At 45.1% G+C, this 22897-nt stretch overlaps 1 protein-coding gene across 1 annotated transcript; it reads right to left on the bottom strand.

The window, feature by feature from the left end:
* Positions 1–2629: 2629 nt before the first annotated feature.
* DDX24 (DEAD-box helicase 24) lies at positions 2630–22617 on the bottom strand. The gene is made up of 8 exons (XM_056850765.1): positions 21935–22617; positions 19443–19823; positions 17244–17397; positions 14272–14787; positions 9207–9282; positions 7974–8162; positions 4859–4988; positions 2630–2871 (listed from the first exon to the last, which is right to left on the bottom strand). The coding sequence occupies exons 1-8, from the start codon at positions 22611–22613 to the stop codon at positions 2630–2632; spliced, it is 2367 nt and encodes a 788-aa protein (XP_056706743.1). The 5' UTR covers positions 22614–22617.
* Between the last annotated feature and the right edge of the window lie 280 nt (positions 22618–22897).

The raw sequence follows: 22897 nt of genomic DNA, 5'->3' as shown, positions 1-22897 counted from the left end.
CCTCGAGAGGTGGTAAGCTCTCCTTCCCTGGAGATTTTTAAGCAGAGGCTAGATGGCCATCTGTCTGCAATGCTGATTCTATGACCTTAGGCAGATCATGAGAGGGAGGGCATCTTGACCATCTTCTGGGCATAGAGTAGGGGTCACTGGGGGTGTGGGGGGGGGGAGATAGTTGTGAAGTTCCTGAAGTGTGCAAGGGGTTGGACTAGATGACCCTGGACATCCCTTCCAATTCTATGATTCTATTCGATGAAAGAAAAGGTATTTTTGTGTGTATAAATAACATATCAAGAATCTGTTTGATAGATGGCACGTGTGTCTGCGTCATCAAGTCACAGCTGACTTATGCTGACCCCGTAGGGGTTTCAAAGGCAAGAGACGTTCAGAGGCGATTTGCCACTGCCTGCCCCTGTGTGGGCTGAGAGAGTTCTGAGAGAACTGTGACTGGCCCAAGGTCACTCAGCAGGTTTCATGGGGAGGAGTGGGGAATCGAACCCGGTTCTCCAGATCAGAGTACGCCACTCTTAACCACTACATCACGCCGGATCTCTGACAGATGGCATACTAAACTACAATTCATAAAACAAGGTTTGGTTAAATTTCAGTATAGTCTGATGTTCAAGGCCAGCAGCCCCAGTAACTCTCTTTAGTAGGAAGGCCACAAACTAGGATTCTTTAACCAGTAACATCCCTGATTTTAATCCTGAGCCGGCTTGCCGGGGAGGGCAGACTATAAATATGAAAAATAAATAAATAAATTTGTAGTAGCAGTGGTTAGTCCTTATGTCTGGATGCAGGTATCTTGGCTTAATCCTGGCTTGTTTGGAAATAGTGTCCCTGGAGAACCAAGATCAGCTGCAGAACAGCAAAATGAGAGAGCTGGTGTGGTGTAATGGTTACAATGTACTGGGGCTAGGGTCTGGGAGACGACAGGTTCAAACCCACACGCTGCCACGGAGCAAACTGGGTGATCTTCAGCCAGTCTTTGACTTGGATACAGACTAGCATTTCCATGGGTGCAAGGATTTCCACCCACAGTGGTTTCCCTACCCACCTCCAGCAGCCTGAAAGCCTGCTGCTGGGGGTCTCCTGTCCTCCAGGAAATGAATTTCAGCGGTCATTTTGTACTGCTGCAGGGAGAAAGTTGCACTACACAGGCAGAAACCCATGCCCCTGCAGAAACGCTAGTCTGGATAGAAGCTACTCTTTCTCAACCGAGCCTGCCTTGCAGGGTTGTTGGGAGAATAAAATGTAGGAGAGGAGAGCAACGTACACTCCCCCGAGCTCCTTGAAGAAACAGAAGGATACAATTGTAAATAAATAAAAATACTCTTACTAGTAGCAGACAAATTAGGCTGAGGTGAAAAAAATGTGTAATTTACGTTATTCTGATTGCAATGAGACATCAGAGAAGCAAAGGTGTAATGGTGGCTGAGAGATGTTAGGAGGAAGAAAACCAAGATGTTGCGTTTGGGACTACATCTAACCCTTCCCAGAACTTCTTTTTACATTGGTCACCTTTGCAGAGGAATGTCAAGCATTTTCTGATAATGAATATTCATGTAAGCCGCATTCCAACATAAAAAAATATTTTAATAAAGATTTCCACGAGCCAAGTCAAAGGTACATCCTCAGTATTACGTAGTGAACACTCCAATTTCTTTCCATGCTGTATTTTAACTTCCCCTCTCTCCAGAAGAAAACATGGCTGAAGCATTCTAAACCAGCGGTACATAAACTTCATATGCTGACATAAAGGCTCGATATTTTTCAAAACTGACATGGACAGTTCCATGCTTCAAAGGAGTGATATTCTTCTCTCATAATAAATGAGATCCCTTCTACATATACCTGTGCCAGCTTGCTTCTGGCTCTCAGACTGAGCAGGTTTTCCCCTTTCGATTCTTCCGGATGATGTGTTTACATGACATACAAGCATCTCATTCACCAGAGGCTGGATATTATCGGGGTATAATGGCCTGGATCCAACCTTCTGCAAATGAAGGGAGTTTGCATAAATGGAAACTTCTCCAGCTTCCCCCCTGCAGTCTCTGTAAAGCAGCTACTGAAGGACATGAGAGCCTTGAGAACAAGCCATGTAGCTTAAGAGGCTTCGGCAAATGAAGGGGGGTATTGGACTCCCCCCACCCCATGCAACAGCAGAGCAGACTCAGTTAATGGAGCAAAAGCCCCTACAAAAATGAGGGGGGGAGGGCAGCTTGAGCCACTCTCACCTACTTGCTACAGTCCTCTGTGCTATACTGTTTTGGAGGATCCCCTGACCCTTGGCCACAGCTTTATGGGGAGCACAGTGGGGTGTGTGTGTGTGTGTGTGTGTGTGTGTGTGTGTGTGTGTGTGTGTGTGTGTGCGTGCTGGGGAAAGATGGGAAAGATCAATTTCTGTAAATTCCTCTGTTTGTAGTAGTGAGGATCCAAAGCCAACATAAACCAGGAAGAACCACATGGGCAGAACTGTATTTGTATCTACTGAGAGCAGTACGTGGGAGAAGTGACAGGGGTAGGGGGTGACAACCATTCCAGGGCAAGTATGTTTAGAAAGGTACTCAAAGCACTTGGTGGCTAAGAGGGAGAAATAAGGGTTCTTTATCTGGGCTCCCCACAACTCCTATCAGATGTCCTCACTTTGCTTCATCTTCTTCTTCTTCCTCTGTGCTTTTGACACGGCACCCAGTGCAGACTGTGAACTCATCTCGGAAAGGTCAGGCAAAAGCAGTTTTCCAGACTGGGTTGGGTATTTGGTCTTCATAAAATTTTTAAAGACTGGCTGGGACAGCAAATGCTTCAGATGCTTCTTCATCCCTTTCAGCATCTTCTGTTTCTGACTCTCTTCTTCCTCATCGGGCCGGCCTCCTACAGTCACACATTTAAAATTATTTATTTTTTTAAAAAAGAAAAGGAAATGACACCAAAAGTATCAAAAACTATTCCTGAGTATTATTTAGTAAAACATTTATACCCCACCTTTCCTCATGGTTCAAGGTGGCTTACGATAATAGTTAAAAATACTTTCAGTTAAAAGCAACATAAAATAGAGGGCCCCAAGTGTCTCCCCCTCCCCTCATAAAAGACGCCTACCATTCAAACCCCCTCAAAAGCCCTGGCAAACTGGCAGGCCTGGCAGCGCCTCCTGAAGATCTCCAGGGAGGGGGACCCCCTCTCCTCCAAGGAGACCATTCCACAGAGCTGGAGCCATGATGGGGAAGGCCAGGGCTCTGGTCAATGCCAGGCGGGACACCCCAGGTGGTGAGAGAGTAAACAGATGATACACAGGGAGATGTGGAAAGGTAGACGGTCCTTCCTTGGAAGTACACAAGGTATTGAGTTACTAAATGTAGCAAGTTACTAAAATAACTCAGATTCCTAAAATAGTGGTCGGTGTACTTTTCATAGCAGTGGGGTGAACTTTTCATCAATACGTAATGATCAGCACATTTTGCAAGTGGAAGATGAAGAAGAAGAGTTGATTTTTATACCCCAATTTTCTCTACCTTTAAGGAGTCTCAAACCAGCTTACAATCGCCTTCCCTTCCTCTCCCCACAACAAACACCTTGTGAGGTAGGTGGGGCTGAGAGTTCAGAGAGAACTGTGACTGGCCCAAGGTCACCCAGCAGGCTTCATGTGGAGGAGAGGGGAATCAAACCCGGTTCATAGAATCATAAGAGTTGGAAGGGACCACCAGGGTCATCTAGTCCAACCCCCTGCACAATGCAGGAAATTCTGAACTACCTTCCCCCCACACCCCCAGTGACCCATACTTCATGCTCAGAAGATGGCCAAGGTGCCTCCCTCTCGTGATCTGCCCAAGGTTATAGAATCAGCATTGCTGACAGATGGCCATCTAGCCTCTTCTTAAAAACCTCCAGGGAAGGAGAGTTCACCACCTCCCAAGGAAGCCTGTTCCACTGAGGAACTGCTAGACAGTTCTAACAGTTTCTGTTATAAAATTCTTCCTAATGTCTAGACGGAAACTCTTTTGATTTAATTTCAACCCATTGGTTCTGGTCCGACCTTCTGGAGCAACATAAAACAATTCGGTTCACCAGATTAGAGTCCCACCGCTCATATGTAGAAGTGGGGAATCAAACCCAGTTCTCCAGATTAGAGCTCTTAACCACTACACTACATCCCAGGTCCAGTCCCCTACAGCTCTGGGTTAAAAAATGCAAGGTTGGATCGGATGTTACTTCTGAGCACAGAAGTAGGGGATGACCATAGTTCCAAGGAAGAGTACATGTTTCGCGTGCGGAAGGATCCCACATTTAATCCAGTTTAAAAATGTCTCTAAGAGCAGGGCTGGGAAAGATCTTTGCCTCAGAACTTGGAGAACTGCTGCCAGTTGGAGCAGTCTGTACTGGGACTAGACAGACAATAGATTTGGCTTGACTGTAGAGCTATATGGTCATAAGAATGGTCCAGCAGGGCAGTGCCACTCATGATCCAAGAGCCCAGAGATTTCAGACCAGTCACTTCCATGATAGCACTCTGGAATTCTGGGAATCACAGCAAGTTAGAATCCATGAGCTCTCCATTTGCATAACAAAGCATTCAGAGATTAGATTCCCTGCATTCTACAGTGATTGGTACCCATGTGCATTTTCTAAACATCTGAACTGGCTCTTGTTGAGTCTGATTAGAGTTTATGTCTTAAAACCAAACATGCATATACATTCTCAGAACGTATTTTAGACCCAGATATGGAGACAGACCAGAATTCTCATGTGGGAGTAACCTGGGCTGTTGCATGCATCTATGCATTTTGGCCGATATGCATGTGATTCCTTCTTCCTCGTAATCCCCCCCACTCCCTCCCTTGACCATGTAATAACCCCCACTTGCCTATGAGGTCCGCATCATCCAGATCCAGCTCAAGAGCATCTGCGGCTTGCTGCAGCCAAGAATTGTGCTGTTTTGCTCGGCTGCTGAAATACTCCACCTTCTCAATCTGTCGTGCCAAGTTCACCCGCTCCTGCAACAAAGCACAGTGGCATTCTATGACAATCAGTTCTTTTGTGCCCTGCAGAGTCAGAATGTGGGCACTCAGAACAGCACAATTCAAAAGCCCAGCCTTAGAGATTTATAGAAAAGTATGACAAGGTTGGGGCACTGAGAACATATGAAAAAAGCAGGCACGGTAAAAAAGTAGTATGTTGTAAGCCAACCAAGTCCCCTGTGGGGAAAGGGTGCGGTGTATAAATTAATTAAATAAATAAATAAAATGGAAGGAAGCAATTCTGGAGAGGTACTTGCAGAAGATCCCTGGTTCAATCCCTGGCTTCTCCAGTTAAAGGACCTCAGGTCCTAGGGAAATGCCTTTAGAGAGCTGCTGTCCCTCAGAGAATTCAGTAAAGAAACCAACGGTCTGACAATATAAAGCAACACCATATACAGATATATGTAACTCTACAATTCACCAAATGAAGCTGACCAGCAGTAGATCTAGGGCACATAAGAAAGAACCTCCAAAGACAGAAGCAGTAAACCTCCTAATGCCAGTACTAGGAGGCAACATCAGAGGCCTTGGTGTCTATACCCTGTTTGTTGGCCCTTCAGGACAACTGGGTGGCTACTGTGTGAAACAGGATGCTGGATTTCAGGGACCACTGGTCTGACCCAGCAGGATTCTTCGTATGTTCTTACAGTGTTCATCCAATGCATAATTATCAGAATTCAGTACCCAAGATGTGGCAAAGGCTACTCAGGTACATAGTTTTTAAAAAAGGATTAGATAAAGTCATGGAGGATGGGTCTATCAATGACTACTAGCCATGACAGCTCACAGAACCTCTGCATTCAGAGTATGTGTCTGGATACCAGATGAAGAGGACCAAAGAACAGGAGAGGGCCATCCCTATTTCTCTTGTTCTTCTGGTGGGCTCCTTTGGAAGCACCTGGCTGGTGAATGCTGTAACAGAATGCTGTATATTGGGCATGCTGATTTAACTTCTCTGACAGGTCACATGAAGAGATTGAATTATTAAAGCACTGGGAATGACATCAGGGTAATGAACGATCCGAATTCTTAAGCAGCCAAAGAAAAGAAACATTAATTTCAGAAATCATTCATTACCTGCAATTAAATACTTAAAACTACACATTCAAAACAACTTTAATTTTAGCATCCTCGTGTAATTCTCTCCCCCCCCCCCTTAATGGAGACTGCATAGTGTCTTTGGTGGGTCTTATGGCTCCCTGGCTTCTAAGAGCTAAAAAAGAGATGAACATTTTTAAAAACATCTCTTATCCAACTTAATGGAAGTAGTGTTTGACAAAAGGAAAAGCAAATCTTTAATTCAGAACCAACCTGTAACAGCCTGAAGAGAGTAATCCAAGTGCTACACTGTATGAACCCTATGAATACACAAGCAACACAACACTTAATTGGACAACTGGTTCTTCCAGCTCAACACTGTCTGCTTCGAGTCGCAGGGAAAGTTCATTCCGAGCATCTGCAACCTGATAGCCTTTGAACTGGAGATACTAGGGGTTGAACCTGGGATCTTCACCATGCAACACATGCACTCTCCCACTGAGACGCAGCACTTCCCCTAGACACCGTTTTACACATTCATTTTTCATAGCAACGGGGAATGAGAGGGGCAATCTCAACCAGGTTTGCTTGGAAGTAAGTCCCATTTTATTCAATAGGGTTTACTTACAAGAAAATGTTAAGATTGCAGCCTGTTTAGTACAAAAAGTTCAACAAGATATCCTGATCAATTAGACCAAAATCTGGCTTGCACCCCGACTGCATCTATTATAGAAGGATAATACTGCCAAGTTCCAATTGGAGCAATTCCTCCCTACCAACCAACTCTTCAATACCACAAAACTAATTTAGGGACCCCTGTGGTTTTGGAAAACAGATACAAACACTTTTCCTTCCTTCTTTTTATGTTTTAAACTTTCCAGGGCACCCTGTAGTCTAGAGCAGGCATTTTTATAAACTGGAAGTCGCACCAAAATTTGGCACAGCATCAGCTATTGTAGGCTGAAGTGCTGTTTTAGATCACAGATACTCTCTGATCAAGAGTTCAGTGGCACCATAAAGGCTAACAAAATCTTTTCCAGCATAAGCTTTTGCCGGCCAGATGCGTCTGATGAAGTGAGATCTGACTGAAGAAAAGCTTCTATTGGAATAACTTTTGTTAGTCTTTAAGGCAGTGGTTCCCAAACGTTTTGGGCCACTGCCCCTTGGTTCCACAAACTCAACCCCAGCGCCCCCTACCCTACCCTATAAAAAGCCATCTGTCAGCAATGCTGATTCTATGACCTTAAGCAGATGATGAGAGGGAGGGCATCTTGGCCTTCTTCTGGGCATGGAGTAGGGGTCACTGGGGGTGTGGAGGGAGGTAGTTGTGAATTTCCTACATTGTGCAGGAGGTCGGACTAGATGCCCCTGGTGGTCCCTGACAACTCTATGATTCTAAGCATTATTCAAAATAGGGGTTTGCATGACTCACTAAAGAAGATAACAATAAAATTTCAAAACAGTAACAATTAATTGCACATCTATTCAAAATCAAATTAAAACTTTTTAGTTGGAATTTATTCAACAAAACTGATGAACTTTATCCAGTGGTACCAGCTCTTCAAAGTCTGGAAAAAAAATTCTGATAGTTTCCACCAAATTTGCCAGCATGGTGCCGTAGCTTGAGCTATTGTAAATTAGTGAACAACAGAGTTGAAGGGGCCCACCTCTAGCACCCCCCTAGGTAATCCCACTGCCCCCCAGGGGTGGTACTGCCCACTATGGGAACCACTGCTTTAAGGGGTCACTAGACTCTTGTCTTGTTTTGCTTCTACAGCCTAACATGGTTTCCTGTCTGGAATTCTCTGACCAGGATTCCCAATTCGACAAGTGTAACGTTGACCTTTCTTCGGCCCGCTAAAAAAACTGTGAAACGTGTTGTAGCTGAACTAAGGCACTGAGCTGAAAAAGACAATTTTTTACCTTGATAGCAGTCATGTATCTCATTTCCACCGGAAAAAAGGGAAGCTCTTCGCTCTTTGCCAATGTCTTGTAAATCCTTTTAAAATTCATCACATCGCTCGGGCCAATCAGCAGCAAGCTCAGGCCCTCGCTGGCGGCTCTAGCCGTCCTGCCACTCCTGTGCACGTAGACTTCGGAAGTTCGAGGAACCTGCAAAAACACAAGAGATTAGCATTTCCATGGAGACAGGACAGAGTCTGCCAAGAAAGAACAGCATGTCACCTTCCCAGAAAGCACCTTCACACCTTCCCCGCAACTGCTTCTACATCACAGTGTGCCTTTGTTCAGAGACAGAGCATTTTGCTTCAGAGGAAAAGCTGACGCCCTTGGCGATCGGGGAATGTGTGTCATCGACCGCAACTCTGTGCAAGCACAGAAAAAACAACACAGAATTCAACCGGGCCGCAAAATTCAACCCCCCAAGAATCCTAGCTTCCCAAAAGGTCAAATTTTAGAAACAGAACATAAGAAAGGCCCTGCTGGATCAGACCAAGGCCCATCAAGTCCAGCAGTCTGGTCACACAGTGGCCAACCAGGTGCCTCTAGTATTCTAGTATTTTGGGAGATGGAGAAAAATATTCTATCAATCCGCTTTTTCCTTGTCATGCATAATTTTACAACCCTCTAACGTTCTCAAGCCCTGCCCCCCACCCAGCCATCATTTTTCTAAATTAAAAAGTCCCTGATGCTTTAACTTTTCCTCACAGGAAAGGTGCTCCAGTCCCTTTAAACACCTGTGCCTCTCTGGCAGACAAATTTGGCATGTAAAGAGGCACACAAGATGAGCAGGAAACCTCGGCCCAGTCAAGGCCTTGCCTGATGCTTCCCTGCCACCTTCAAGGCTGGAGTGCACTAGGGTTTGCAGGTCCCTCTTCGTCACCGGCGGGAGGTTTTAGGGGTCGAGCTTGAGGGAGGAGTTTGGGGAGGGGAGGGACTTCAATGCCATAGAATCCAATTGCCAAAGCAGCCATTTTCTACAGGCAAACTGATCTCTATCGGCTAGAGATCAGTTGTAATAGCAGGAGAACTCCTGCTGCTACCTGGAGGTTGGCAACCCTAGAGCTCACGGGTATGCCCAGTGGAGTGGTTTGGGCTCTACCCTTGTATAAAACCCATTCTCTTTTTTCAGTTATTCACGTTTTACTCAATTTGCTAAACAGAGACAAAAAGTACGTTTTGGGAGGATAAGAGTACCTGGTAATGAATGACGTGCTGCACATTAGGGATGTCGAGACCACGAGCGGCAACGTCGGTTGTGAGGAGGACGCAGCTGAAAGGGCAAAAATGGAGAGAGCTGAGCAGTCCGTTCCACAAAGTTAGAAATGCTCCCTTCACAAGGTGACCAGGCCATGTGAAAAATCACCAGCTGCAGAGCTTGTAAATACCTCACATGTACAATGAAGATAAATGTTACAAGGATTCTTGAGGAAAGAGAAGAGAACCTACTCAAAGAAGAGAGTATTTTACTTTGGCTCCTAACTATACACCGAGGATCATGATCGACCCCAACAGGCTATTAAAAGACTATGTGAAAAGAAATCCTCTCCCCCTCAAACTGTGCCACTTCATCTACCACATCTTCATCTACAACCGGGATGCACAACTCAAAACAGTTACAGTTATGGGACAGAATGGTTCTTGGCTGGAGAACTGAAGCAGATCACAAGGGGGAGGGCAGGAAGGGTTGTGTCGGCGTTTGGCTCTCGTGGCCCTTTCTTCCATGCCCATGGTAATGCCCATTGCCATTTTGGGGTTGGGAAGGAATTCTCCTCCAGGCCAGGGATCCTGGAGGATTGTTTTTGCCATCTTCTGGGCATGGAGTTGGGGTCACTAGGGGTGTGAGGGGGAGGTAGTTGTGAATTCCCTGCATCGTGCAGGCGGTTGGACAAGATGACCCTGGTGATCCCTTCCAACTCTGTGTTTCTATGATTCTAACTCCATCCCTGCTTTTGAGGCGGAGGAATGAAGCTACTGTGCCAAGCAAAAAGGTCTGGATGTGCTGCCATTTGGCATACATGCTGTGGGGTACCTTCTCCTGCTCTACAATATACATTATTCTGTGATTCTTCAACTCCCTTCTGGGATTTTACTTAAAAGGGCATTGGAGGACACGTAGACCCCACTTAAAGGGAATGGGGCAAATGGTTTAAGAAATACATAGTCAGGGTATTAGGACGTCTATATGGACTCAACATGGCAACCTCCCCTTAAAAAAACCCTTCATTTAATACCAGAAAAGGTACTTGACGTGGCTGCAATACTTAAGATTAAAAGATGTTAACCATTCAGTATTTTTACCAGGAGGGGAGAACTGCACAAGTAAGCAACCAGCTAATACTATCCTTATATCATTGCATGCCTGCACTATAATCAATACTTCTGAACGCTTTCTTTGTACATTAAATTGGAGTCAATGTCAAACAGCTCCCATTTTTCTTTACAGCAATCATGGGGAAGGTAAGAGCTCTGTGAAGTGGAAAGAGACAGAATTTGCCATTTTTGCAAACCTGCACAGTTTTAAACACAGCATTGTTGTGCCTGCATCTTCTCTCAGCTGTGCTCAGAAATGACAGTGGAAGATGCGCATTACAGCTGCCTCAAGCAGACACTGACTCAGAGTCAATGACTAATGCAAACATGCCCCGAGTTACAGGACAAACTGTGAAATCCCACGCAGAGTTCCTCCAGTCTGAGGCCACTGAAATGGTCTATTCTACCGAAATGCTAAAAATACTGTATTCGCGAGGAAGAGAATCAGTTGTCTTCAGGACAGTGCGGAATTGACATGCATACTTCTACAGAAGCATCACATAAGTGCAACATCCCAGGGATTTGTGGGCTGATTCCTATGGGGTTCATTTTATTTTACTCAATTTATACCCCATCCTCTCCCAGCAAAGCTGGTCTTAGGATGCCTTCCAACATATACAACAATTCAGCCACAGAAAATACAATATTTCATCCAAACAATAAATTGATTTTGGCTAATGAATACAATCACAGCAATTAAAAACCTGCATTTCTATATAACTATCTCGCGCCCATAATGTTGTGTTAAACTTGGGTTTCAAAGGGGATAAGAACAGGAGGCCAGTTTATATACAGGCTGTCATTACCCCAACCATGGGCCTGGGGGAACATCTGTCTTACAAGCCCTGCGGAACTAGGGTTGCCAACCTCCAGGTACTAGCTGGAGACCTCCTGCTATTACAACTGACCTCCAGCCGATAGAGATCAGTTTGCCTGGAGAAAATGGCTGCTTTGGCTATTGGACTCTATGACAATGAAGTCCCTCCCCAAACCCCTCCCTCCTCAGGCTCTGCCCCCAAAACCTCCTGCCGGTAGTGAAGAGGGACCTGGCAACCCTATGTGGAACTGAGCTAAGTCCCGCAGGGCCCGGGTCTCATTTAGGGTTGCCAGGTCCCTCTTCGCCATTGGTGGGAGATTTTTGGGGCGGAGCCTGAGGAGGGCGGGGTTTGGGGAGGGGAGGGACTTCAATGCCATAGAGTTCAATTGAATTAGCAGGAGATCTCCTGCTACTACCTGGCAGTTTATGTAGAAAAACGGCGGCACACAGGCTCACAATAAACTGGACTGAACCACAATCTTTTTAAAGTTTCAATTCTTATCACTATAAGAATTTTCCTGGAATAAGCTGGAGAACTGAGCTGGAGAATTCTTTATGAATCCTGCTAGAGAACCAGTAGGTTGGGCAATGAAAACTTGTTATCTGCTGAGATATTGACTGACGAAGCTTACTAGCAAAAACGCGGGAACTTATTCCGGGGAAAGCGTTCCCATCTATCTGTTGTTGTGCCGGAGTCTCCCGGCCTGCGGGGCGAAGACTGCCTCAGCCAGCCGGGCATTTGTGCTGTGAGTTCTGGATGCTACTTTATGATCACACCGTGACTAATTCGTTGAAGAGTCTGTGCCCTGCTGCAGCTTCATCATGCTTCACCATTGCATTGGGAACTGCAAGTGCTTTGGTCCCTTTTCGCTTCTATGCTACCTATAGATTTTTGAATATCGTTTTTTTGAAACACTTGTGAGTGTATTGTTTGAATGTGGTTGTGAATATTGTCAATAAGTATAGTGATAAGAATTGAAACTTAACAAAGATTGTGGTTCATTCTAGTTTATTGTGAGCCTGTGTGCTGCCGTTTTTCTACCTGGACTTGATACAGCACTAGGGGTTTATTTTTCTTGGTACTACCTGGCAGTTGGCAACCCTAGTCTCATTAGACAGGGAGCTAATTTTAGTTAATGCAGTTACTTTCCTCCCACACTATCAACCCTCTGCTGATAGAAGGGGCCCTTCTGGTGATGGAGGAGCCTCTGGCATCTGTGGAAGCTCCTCATGAGGGAGGAAAGCACTGCTAATAACAGAACGGCTCCATAGGATCCAGCTCAATACTTCCTTTGAATATTTTATGTCTCTCCAGACCGTGAGGACAGGCTTCAAAATATTTGGACAGCCCATGGGCCGAATTTCCAGTAAGCTTATGATATGATTTCAGTCAACGGGCTTACTCTTTGACTCTCTCAATAATTTGCAGGAAAAGGACACAGTGTACAAAATAAGCAGTGATTACATTTGCAATCAGTTTGTTCAGCAGATTTAAAAACATGTGGCTTGTAATAAATCAAGGAGGTTTATAATAAGTGCCCTGATCTCCATGGCCTAGGCTAGCCTGATCTTGTCAGAGTTGGCACTGGTTAGTACTTGGATGGGAGACCACCAAGGAAGTCCAGGATCACCACGAAGAAGCTGGCAATGGCAAAACATCCCTGAATGTCTCTTGCCTTGAAAACTCAACAGGGTTGCCATAAATTGGCTGTGTCTTGATGGTACTTTCCACCCCTACTAATAAGAACTGCAGGTAGAAAGCTGCATTCCTCTAGTTCAGGTGTCCCCAACCTTTTTCATCCTAAGGGTACCTTTGGAATTCTGACACAGGGTGATGGGTACAACCACAAAACGGCTGCTGCAGTAGTAGGGTTGCCAACCTCCAGGTACTAGCTGGAGATCTCCTGCTATTACAACTGATCTCCAGCCAATAGAGATCAGTTCACCTGGAGAAAATGGCAGCTTTGGCAATTGGACTCTCTGGCATTGAAATCCCTCCCCTCCCCAAACCCTGCCCTCCTCAGGCTCCACCCCAAAAACCTCCCACCAGTGGCGAAGAGGGACCTGGCAACTCTTTGCAGTAGGTGGAGCAAATCACAAAATGGTTGCTCCAGGAGACAAAGTCAACCACACAATGTCAGAGACTGAGCTTATATATAACTCCAATAGTAACTCCAGAATTTTAGGCAGAAGCTCTGTTTAACAGGATGCCTTTCAATCTACACAGCCAGTCAGAAGCCCCACTGTGCAAAAGCCCCACCTAGCCATGCCCACTTTCTAAAAGCACTTGGTGAAAGCCAGGAAAGGTTTGGTGAGTGCCATAGCACCCATGGGCACCACACTGGGGATCCCAGCTCTAGCTGGCTACTTTTTGCCATTCCTCCTCTGTCACAGCACAAGCCTTTCCCGTTACGGCACCTACTCTGTGAAACAGCTTGCCAAAGGATGTTAAGGAGGGCTCCCTGTCTAAAGACCTGTAGATATGCAGGTCTGTTTTATTTTCTAGGGCTTTTAATGATGCCTCAGTATTTAAGGATGCCTCAGTTGTAGAATGGGTACATCCATTTGATTGTACTGATGTTTAATATTATTGCTGATAACTATTAATGGATCCTGTAGGGTTGCGGTGTCAAACATAAAGCCCGCAGGCTTTATTTTTGCTACACGAAATTTCCATTGGGAAAAAAATCCCAAGGAAAAGAAGTTTTTTCCTGGATTTTTTTATTCCCCACCCCCCAGACCTCCATATCTCTAGCCTGGCCCAAACCTACAGTCAAAAGTACATGGAGAAAGTGACATCTACAACAAGCGCAAACGAGGTATGCCGTTTCAGAGGATGAGTTGCAGTCCCAGGCTCAATGGTAGAGCATCTGCTTGGCATGCAGACGGTCCCAGGTTCAATCCCCGGCATCTCAAGTTAAAGGGACTAGGCAAGTAGGTGATGTGAAAGACCTCTGTCTGAGACCCTGGAGAGCTGCTGCTGGTCTGAGTAGTGACTTTGATGGACCAAGGGTCTGATTCAATATAAGGCAGCTTCATATGTTCACCCCTTACCCCTTCGCTAAGTAGCCTGTCAAGAAAACTAATTGGTGGCCAGCATATACGTAGTCTACTGCTATACATTAAACTTACCGGTCACGTTCTGCAAACCTCTCCAGGTTTTTTAGTCTTTGTTTCTGGTGCATATTTGCATGAAGAGGCAGAGGATTGCCGTCCAATATGGTCAAGAGTGCGGTTAGTCGTTTGATGCAGTCTATACTGTTTGCAAACACCATGGTCCTGCCCGGGTACTGCAGCAGAAAGTAGTAGAGGTAATAGTCTTTCTCTTCCACATTACAGTGGATTCTGGTCTCAGTGAGAGTCTCCACGGTGGCTTCTTTTCTCGTCAGGTCAATCACTTTAGGCTTGCTCCTGATGCCCACTTTCTGCATCAGCATCTCCAGCTTGGTTTTCCTGTCTATTTTCATGGCTTTTTTCTTCTGGAGAACTCTAGTGGGAGTCTGATGGATCAGAGTCAGGGTGGCAGAAAAGACAAACGTCTGACGCTTGGGGTTATAGTAGGAATCGTTCAGCATTTCCAGCAATTGAGAGAGTTCTAAGAAATGTCCTCTCTCAACCATCCGGTCAGCTTCATCTATCACCAGGCATCTGCCAGGGAGACGGCAAGAAACAGTTTGTAGGAGTCTGCTCAAGATACATTAAAACTGGCTACACTTCAGAAGACCAACCTCACAAGAAAAAGGATGACATCCTTTGCACAAACCATACTAAAAGCTAATTCCTACTTCTAGCGAAGTACAGATACCCAAAATAAATGTGCTATATATCACGTTCGATGAACATGACCCAGATGGTCCGAAGGGCTGGCAACACTTTTGATTTGATAAGAGATGTTTAGATTTTCTATTCAAGGATCTGTACACAAGTACAAAACCATGTAAGTGAGAATTGCCCTCAGAGCTGATTCACACATTCAGTTGGAAGGGGAAGGACAACTTTTCGGCACAATGAGTGTGAACACCCTGGCAAGACATAGACAAGGAACTGGACCGCTGATCGCCACTCCCTCAAGCTTCCTTTCAAATATGAGCCGAGCCAGAAAGCGGAAGGCACTGAACTGGTACTGTTTGTTCGTGACAAGTCAAAGCAATTATACCAAGAGTCACTTTGTCAAAAACAAACTGCATTGTGCTCGCTTTACTACCTCAGTTGTTTAGCTGAGTCAGACAGGCAAGTAAATAGATAGCTACAGGGAACCTGTATGGATCTACCTAAAACAACACAGGCTGAAGCTCAGCAAGATTTACATTGCTCACCATTTGTCCCAAGTTCCACACAACAAAGCATTTCTGGAAAAAGCATAAAATCTAAGCAAACACAACCCTTTCCTACAAAGTTGCTCATTCTATATGGTTTATTCTGAGCTGGAGTTGTTGAGGGGTTTTTTTTTTGCACAAAGCATCTTTTGGTGTGGGCTGCAAACAGCAAGTTGGTTGTCATAAACTGACCAGGCAAGAAAGCTTTACATAATTTTGTTGTAATCCCTAACCTCCAACTGACCAGGCAAGGAAGTTTTACATAATTTTGTTGTTATCCCTTGAATGGCTAACCTACATATATGTGGGCAGGCAGGTTTGTAAAGCGTTTCTGAGCTAGTCACATCTGTAGTTATCGGCAAGACTAATATTGAAGATGGTGTACCAGCTTTGGCCTGATTAACAGGGGGCTCAGCTCTTATCACAAGTCATAAACATATAGAATCCTTGAGCAAACAGCTTTCTCCCAACCTCTAGTCCTCATGAAGGAAACAGGAAAAATGGCTAGAGAGATGCATAATACTATCTCATATAACACTAGGACACAATTAAATTGATGGGTAGAAGGGTCAGGACCGACAAAAGGAAGATGTGCTCACGGGAACATGCAAGGCAGGTAAAATGCAACATGCTGATCCTGTCAGGCCACAACTCTGCTTGAACAAGTGGGAATCAGCATGCAGAGTTACAGAGCCCCTGTGTGGTGTGTGAGTTTTTGGGAACGTGGCCATTGATACACTCCAAGACCTTAGAGTAAATGAGAGGAGACTGACAGCCAGTGCGGTGTAAAATGTTGGTTGAGGACTGGGGAGACCTGAGTTCAAATTCTCACTCTGCCATGAAGTTCATTGAGTGATGCTGGGCCAGTAGGTGTCTCTTAGCCTAACCTACCTTGCTGGGAGAATAAAATGGGGGGAAAGAGAGTCGTGTTTGCCACCTTGAGCTCCTTGGGAATGACCTACAGAACTAAGATTTTGCTTGAAGACCTGTCTTCTTGCCTTTCACTGACAAAAACCAAGGATTGAAAACTGACAATACTGTTGTGGCTGCCTAGCAACTGGCACAACCTCCACTGAGGGAATTTGTTTCTTAAAGCTATGGGCATTGCTTCTATTAATTTGGGGTTTTTTAACCCGCCCCTGCACTTTTCTTGTAAAGATTTCAGGGCTTTTTTCAGGTTTGTAGAAAGATCCCTCTTGTCTGTACATGGCCCCAATCTCCAGATTTAAGTATCCACAGATGGAGTCATGTTGATAATTAGATATACTGATGATAAATAAAATGATGTTTAAAACATACACACAACAATTCTCGAAGCCTGCAAATGTACTGCTTGAACATTATCACAAAATCACAATCAAGACAAATAAGAAATGAAGGAAATTCAGTCTGTAGAAAGTCTCAGAAGATAAACTTGGCCAAGTGAGAACCAATGTGGTGAAGTGGTTAGAGTGTCAGACGAGAATCTGGGAGAGGCAAGTTTGAATCCCCACTCTGCCAGGGAGCTCTCAGGACAATTTCTTTCATCTTAACCTCACAGGGTTGTTGTGAGAATAAAATGCCTTGAGCCCATCGATCTAAGCACAACAATAAACATTTTGGTTACTATGTTCATTGCTATCCCCAATCCTAAATGCGGCAACGATTAACTTTCAGCAAAGGTGCCAATCCTAAACCATTCCGAACTGCTCACGTAGTAAGCACTGCAGTACAGGCAAGGGTCCACAGTAATAAAGTAGCCACGGCTTTGTTAGAGAAGTGTGTCATTTTTGAAAAACTTCTGAATACCTGAGCTGCCGGAGGCTTGAGAGATGCGGATGCCTCTCCTGAATCAGCTCCCACAGGCGCCCTGGGGTTGCGACAATGATTTCTGGCTTCCTTTTCAAGACTCGCTGCTGCTTCTGAGAAGCCATCCCACCAACAAGAAGGGCTGACTTAATATCTGAAAAGCACAGTTTGGCATGACATTAATGTCCTGTAGCATTGTCTTAAGGTACACGCCATCCTAAAATGTGTAATATTTCACAGCATAAAAGCAAACTAATGACACAGTTCACCGCCCCGCAAGAAATCAGTGAACCAGCTCCTCAGAGAATGAGCCTGCAAGATCTGTCGTGTCACCAAACATTCCTTTAATTCAAAGAAAGCCTTAAAGCAAAATGCTTCCCGGAGCTACAAACACTGAAAGAGATCTGTTCTGTTCTACACTCGCTGACAAGTACCAGAAGGAACAGTACAGCCTGATAGTAACAAACACTTCTGGAATGGAGGGCTGTTCTTCATACCGAAACGCTCAGGAAGCTTACAACTGTCGCTCCAGAGCCACCAATAACCCAAAAGAGCCTCACACCAGAAATGGAAGTTCTAGAACCACTTCCAAATTAGCGTTAGTATCTTTAAGTCTGGCACTGGGCTGGATGCTAGAACTCAAGGTACCACACTATCCTATGAATATTTATTCATGAGGTAAATTCTATGGGAACTTCTCGAGGAAACATACATGGGATCAGGCTGCATGTTGACACTACTCAGGCCACAGAAGAGACCTTCATTTGCCAGCACCAATTTAAAAAACCTTTTCTCTTGTACGGTAGGTATTTATAGACCAGCGTCCCCAACCAACCATATTGAGCTCGTGGACAACTTTTAGAATTTTGAGAGGACGGAACGGCTGCCCTGACAAAATGGCTGCCATGGAGGGTTGGGGCCAGTCACAAAATGGCTGCCAATGGGTACTGGGGATAGTCACAAAATGCTGGGAATTTGCAAACCAAGCACCTCCTACTAGGACGACTGTTGCTTCTGGGTTCTGTTCTTGCAATGAAGTGGAGGAAAGCCAGCCTGGCTCTTTGTTTGGGGATAAGATGCTTTGGGGGAGAAGCAAATGGGCACCATGAAACACCTTGGCCACTACCATGGGCACCACATTCGGTATCACTGTTCTAGGCCAACAAAAAGCTTTGGTCCTTCACTTGGTTCTCCCTCTATTTGTTGCTTATTTTCTTACTTATATGCTCTGTTTCTTATGCTACTGAAGCACAGATGTTGCACAACTGATTAATGATTTGTGTTTTACACACTTGCACAGTTTTAATTAACACCTTTTAATGTTTTGTTTTTATTATGTTTTGTAAGCTGCTGCTTCTTGTCTGGAAACGTGTTGTTCACTGGCCAGAAAATTCTCCAAATGCACTAAGGCCTTAATCTCAAATCTTACTCAAAGTAAAAACGAAATGAGAAAACTACCACCAGCAACCCTCCCCTCTCCCCAGAACAAGGCACACACAAATAACAGGAATCTAAACCTCAGTATGCATTGTCAGTGTTTTTTAAGCATCACAGCCATACCATGAGGACTAGAAAACTCATTTTTCTAAAATGAAAAGTGAGATTCTGAGGCAGCTAAATTGGTGGGTGGCCTTGATTACTAGGGTTGTCAGACCCCCACAGGAGGTGGTGGATCCCCCACTTTGGGCCCGCTCCTCCTGGAACCATCCAGCAGGCCAGCGGGGGACTTATCAGGCTTAAAATGAGGCTTAGGCCTTGACATCACCAGTGTAATGATGTCACATCCGGAACTGATGTTATCACGCATGCGACGACAGGGGAGACACTCTGGTATCTGGGCAAAACTCTATGGTAAAAACAGCTTCTACCATAGAATTTTTGCCCAAATACCAGAGCATCTTTCACTGTCGTTGACGTGATGACGGCACTTCTGAAAGTGCCGTCATAGCACAGGAGACGTCGAGGCCTAGGCTTCATTTTAAGCCTGGTAAGATCCCACCCCCACCCCCTTCCTCCACCAATGGCCTTGGTGGCCCTGGCAACCCTACTGATCACACTCTGCGCTTTCTCTGTAGCAACACACAGCTCAGCCACCATTATACTATCAAAACTGAAGCCTGCACAGAAATGGAGCCAAAGTTAGCAATTTCATATGCAGCTCGCAAATGAGGCAAAATGCAATGCCAGCAACGGACATACCTGTGTACTTGGCCACTGCATCAATATGATGTTTGACTTGGACTGCCAATTCCCTTGTAGGAGTTAGGACCAATCCCAGAAGAGGATTGCTTTTCTTTACATCATGTTTCTTGGCACCCAAATCTGATTCCATATCCTCCGACACCTTCACGCAGCCTGTTGCCGGAGATTCGTCATCCTCAGCAACGGTACCACTAGCCTCGCTCCCATCAGGGTTCAGGCCTTCTGCTTCCTCAGTCACTTCCAAGCTTGGCAAATCATCCTCTCTACCTGCTGCTTCTTCAAGGGTACCGTCACTTTCACTTGCCAAACCTTTCGCTGCTTGCCATTGCAGGATGGAGTGGATCATTGGAATTGCGAAAGCGAGCGTCTTTCCACTTCCTAAAACACACACACACAAACATCATGACCGGCCTGCTTTAACGGACTGCTTGCAGAGAAACAAAAGATACAAAAAGAGACACAACCACAGAGGGTGCCCAAAGGAAAGTATCCCAACTGCTGTACTGTGGAACTGTACACACCCTCTCTCAGGATGCTGGGGTCCAAAGACCACCAAGGGGCCAGGAAACTATCTGTGATTCTCAGAACTTCTAGGGGTTTTTTTTGTTTTGTTTTTACAAAAGAGCAGCCATTTCAATCTGCTGAACACAACAAAGGCTTCTAGCATCTTCTGAGAGTTAAAAAAGGAGCACCATTTTTTTAAAAGCCCAGGTGCACAGAGTTTATTTCTTGTATTCTTGCCAATAATGAAGAGAACCTTTTTTTTTTTTTTTGGGAAATAGAAAATCCAATTACTTTTGCTAACCTCACTCAGTAGGATGTAAAACAAACCCATAGGGGTCAGAATTGTCATTTTTGCTGTTTTAGACAAGATCATATACCATTTTAAAGAAAAACCGTGTCGTAACTTACTGCTCTAATCAACTTTCTCCTCTATATAAAGACACCCAATACACACATTTAACTCCTTGACTTGAGCATGGAACTAGATGTTCCAAGAAAAGTAAGGGATCCTCCTCCATATGTTTCCCTTTTAGCACTAATCTGGGGCATGAGGGGAAACATTTGCAGGGAACAAGAAGCTGCTCAGTGTGTGCGACTGGGTAGGGGGCTAAGCCTTCTCCCGCCAATGCTCCTCTAGGCAATCTGTAATTCCCCCTCCACTCCAAAATTTGAAATATGTCTGGCTGAGGGAAACAAGCCTTGGAAGGAGGAAGGGCACGATCCTGCAGGTGCAAATGGCATCAAGCTCCCCCCCCCCATTTGTTGAACCTCAGACCTAAAACTCTTGTTATCTTGTCAATTAAAGAAATTGAGAAAATGGGGGGGGGGGTAGTGATCAGCAAGTCCCAACAGAATGGGAGGGGCTGTGGCTCACTGGCAGAGCATCTGCTTGGCATGCAGAAGGTCCCAGGTTCAATCCCTGGCATCTCCAGTTAAAGGGAATAGGCAAGTGGGTGATGTAAAAGACCTCTGCCTGAGACCCTGGAGAGCCGCTGCCGGTCTGAGTAGACAATACTGACTTTGATGGACCAAGGGTCTGATTCAATATAAGGCAGCTTCATGTGTTCAACACAAGGTCCAGTAAAGAACATCCAGACAATTAGGCATACTACACTATTCATTACAAAATTAGAAGATGGACATGATGATGATGTTTTAGATCAAATCAGCCCTTTACTTCTTCAAGTTCAGTACTGACTGGAAGCAACTCCCCAGGGTTTCAGGCAGAGAAAGTCTTTCCATAACTCCTGCCACCAGGGAGACGCCAGGGACTGAACCTGGAAATGCCAACCCGCAAAGCTCCACCGCTGAGCCACAAACCCTTTTTTCTATTTTTGCTACCCAAAGCAGATTGAGAAAGCTGTGCAGAACACCATAGCCTTCACCACTGAGGGCCTGCTCAGTAGATTTCACCAGGCCCCGATTTAAAATGGTCAAGCTTATTTACACACCTGCTTCATTACCAAAAAAAGAAAAGAAAAGCTGACATTCTCCATATGCTGACATTCTGCACCTGATGAGCCCCCTGTTTGAGGTGTGCTTGTAAAAGACAGCAAATAGTAAGTTTTGCATTTGCTTGCTTACATGTTACTGCCTCTTTAAGACATAACCATAGAATCATAGTTGGAAGGGACCCCCAAGGTCATCTAGTCCAACCCTCTGCACAATGCAGGAAATTCACAACTACCTACCCCACACACCCACAGTGACCCCTATTCCATGATCAGAAGATGGCCAAGGTGCCCTCCCTCTCATCATCTGCCTAAGGTCATAGTGGCACTTGGGGGCAAGAAAGAGAAGAAACAGATGTCATTATTGAAGTTCTGAAGATGTGGTAGTTTGTGTCTTGTGTGTTTTTAAGAAATGAACATTGATATTTACTACATTATCCTGCCTCCCCCCTGACTGGAGAGTAACAGGCTCATGGATGTGTGGAACATATACACACGGTTTGCAAGGGACAGGGTAGCAGCATGAGATTGTACCTGTTTCCGCAGCACCAAGGACATCCATGCTGTCTCGAATGGCAGAAGGCAGAGCCAGAGCCTGAATAGGAGTTGGAGCACTGAACCCTAATTCACTCAGTGCCCGAAGAACAGGGGCAGGAACAAAGAGACCTTTCCACGTGGACATGTCTACTTGGAGATCCGACGAGGCAGACAGAACTTCCGCTGTCCAGTTTTTCGCCTTTTTAGAAGTAGTGGTGTGTACGTCTTGGGGAGAACATGCTTTCTTCCGTTTTCTCTTTTTCTGTTTTCTTTTTAGGCTTGTCGCAGCTCCCACATCACTTTCAACTTGGCTAACGACAGCATCTTCCCACTCGGTTGCCTGATCCTCTGTGTTCAGTGCGGTGTCTCCCCTGGCCTCCTGTCCCAGATTCTTCTCTTTCTTTCTCTTCTTTTTAAGAACGGGGCTCTCTGTCTTCACAGGATCTTCCTCCTCCTCCTCACTATTGGGTTTTCTCGTCTTGGTTTCTTCTCCCACTTTCAAGGAAGACACCAGTTTATAATCTGTAAGTTCTTCAAAACATACTAAGCCACCAAGCTGCTCATCGGCAAAAAGATTTGGGTCGATCTCAATAGGTTTCCATTGCCCTGTTACTTGGATGCCTTTTTGCTTCAGTTTCGATGAGGTCTTAAACTTATTTCCTCTTTTAAGCTTCATGGCTGACCTTCAAAAAAAGAACCAAGGAAACTATGGTAAATATGGTACAGACCAATTAATATAGACCAGATGCCAGTAGGCCAGGGATCAGAAGCCTTTTATAATTAAAGGGTCAAATTGCACCAAAATTCCGAGCAAGACATCAATAAAAAGCCAGTATAAGAAAACCCATTTGCAAAGCTGGAAATACACAACTTAACCTTACTGATAATCAGTTTGTTGACTAATCCATAAAGTTTCTGCAGCCAAAAGCCTAGTTATCGTGAGTTCTTTATTAGGAAGTG

This window comes from Euleptes europaea, chromosome 6 (assembly GCF_029931775.1).
Source record: "Euleptes europaea isolate rEulEur1 chromosome 6, rEulEur1.hap1, whole genome shotgun sequence".
Lineage (NCBI taxonomy): Eukaryota > Metazoa > Chordata > Lepidosauria > Squamata > Sphaerodactylidae > Euleptes > Euleptes europaea.
The sequence above is the reverse complement of the archived record's forward strand: the minus strand, read 5'-3'. Positions and strand labels throughout refer to the sequence as shown.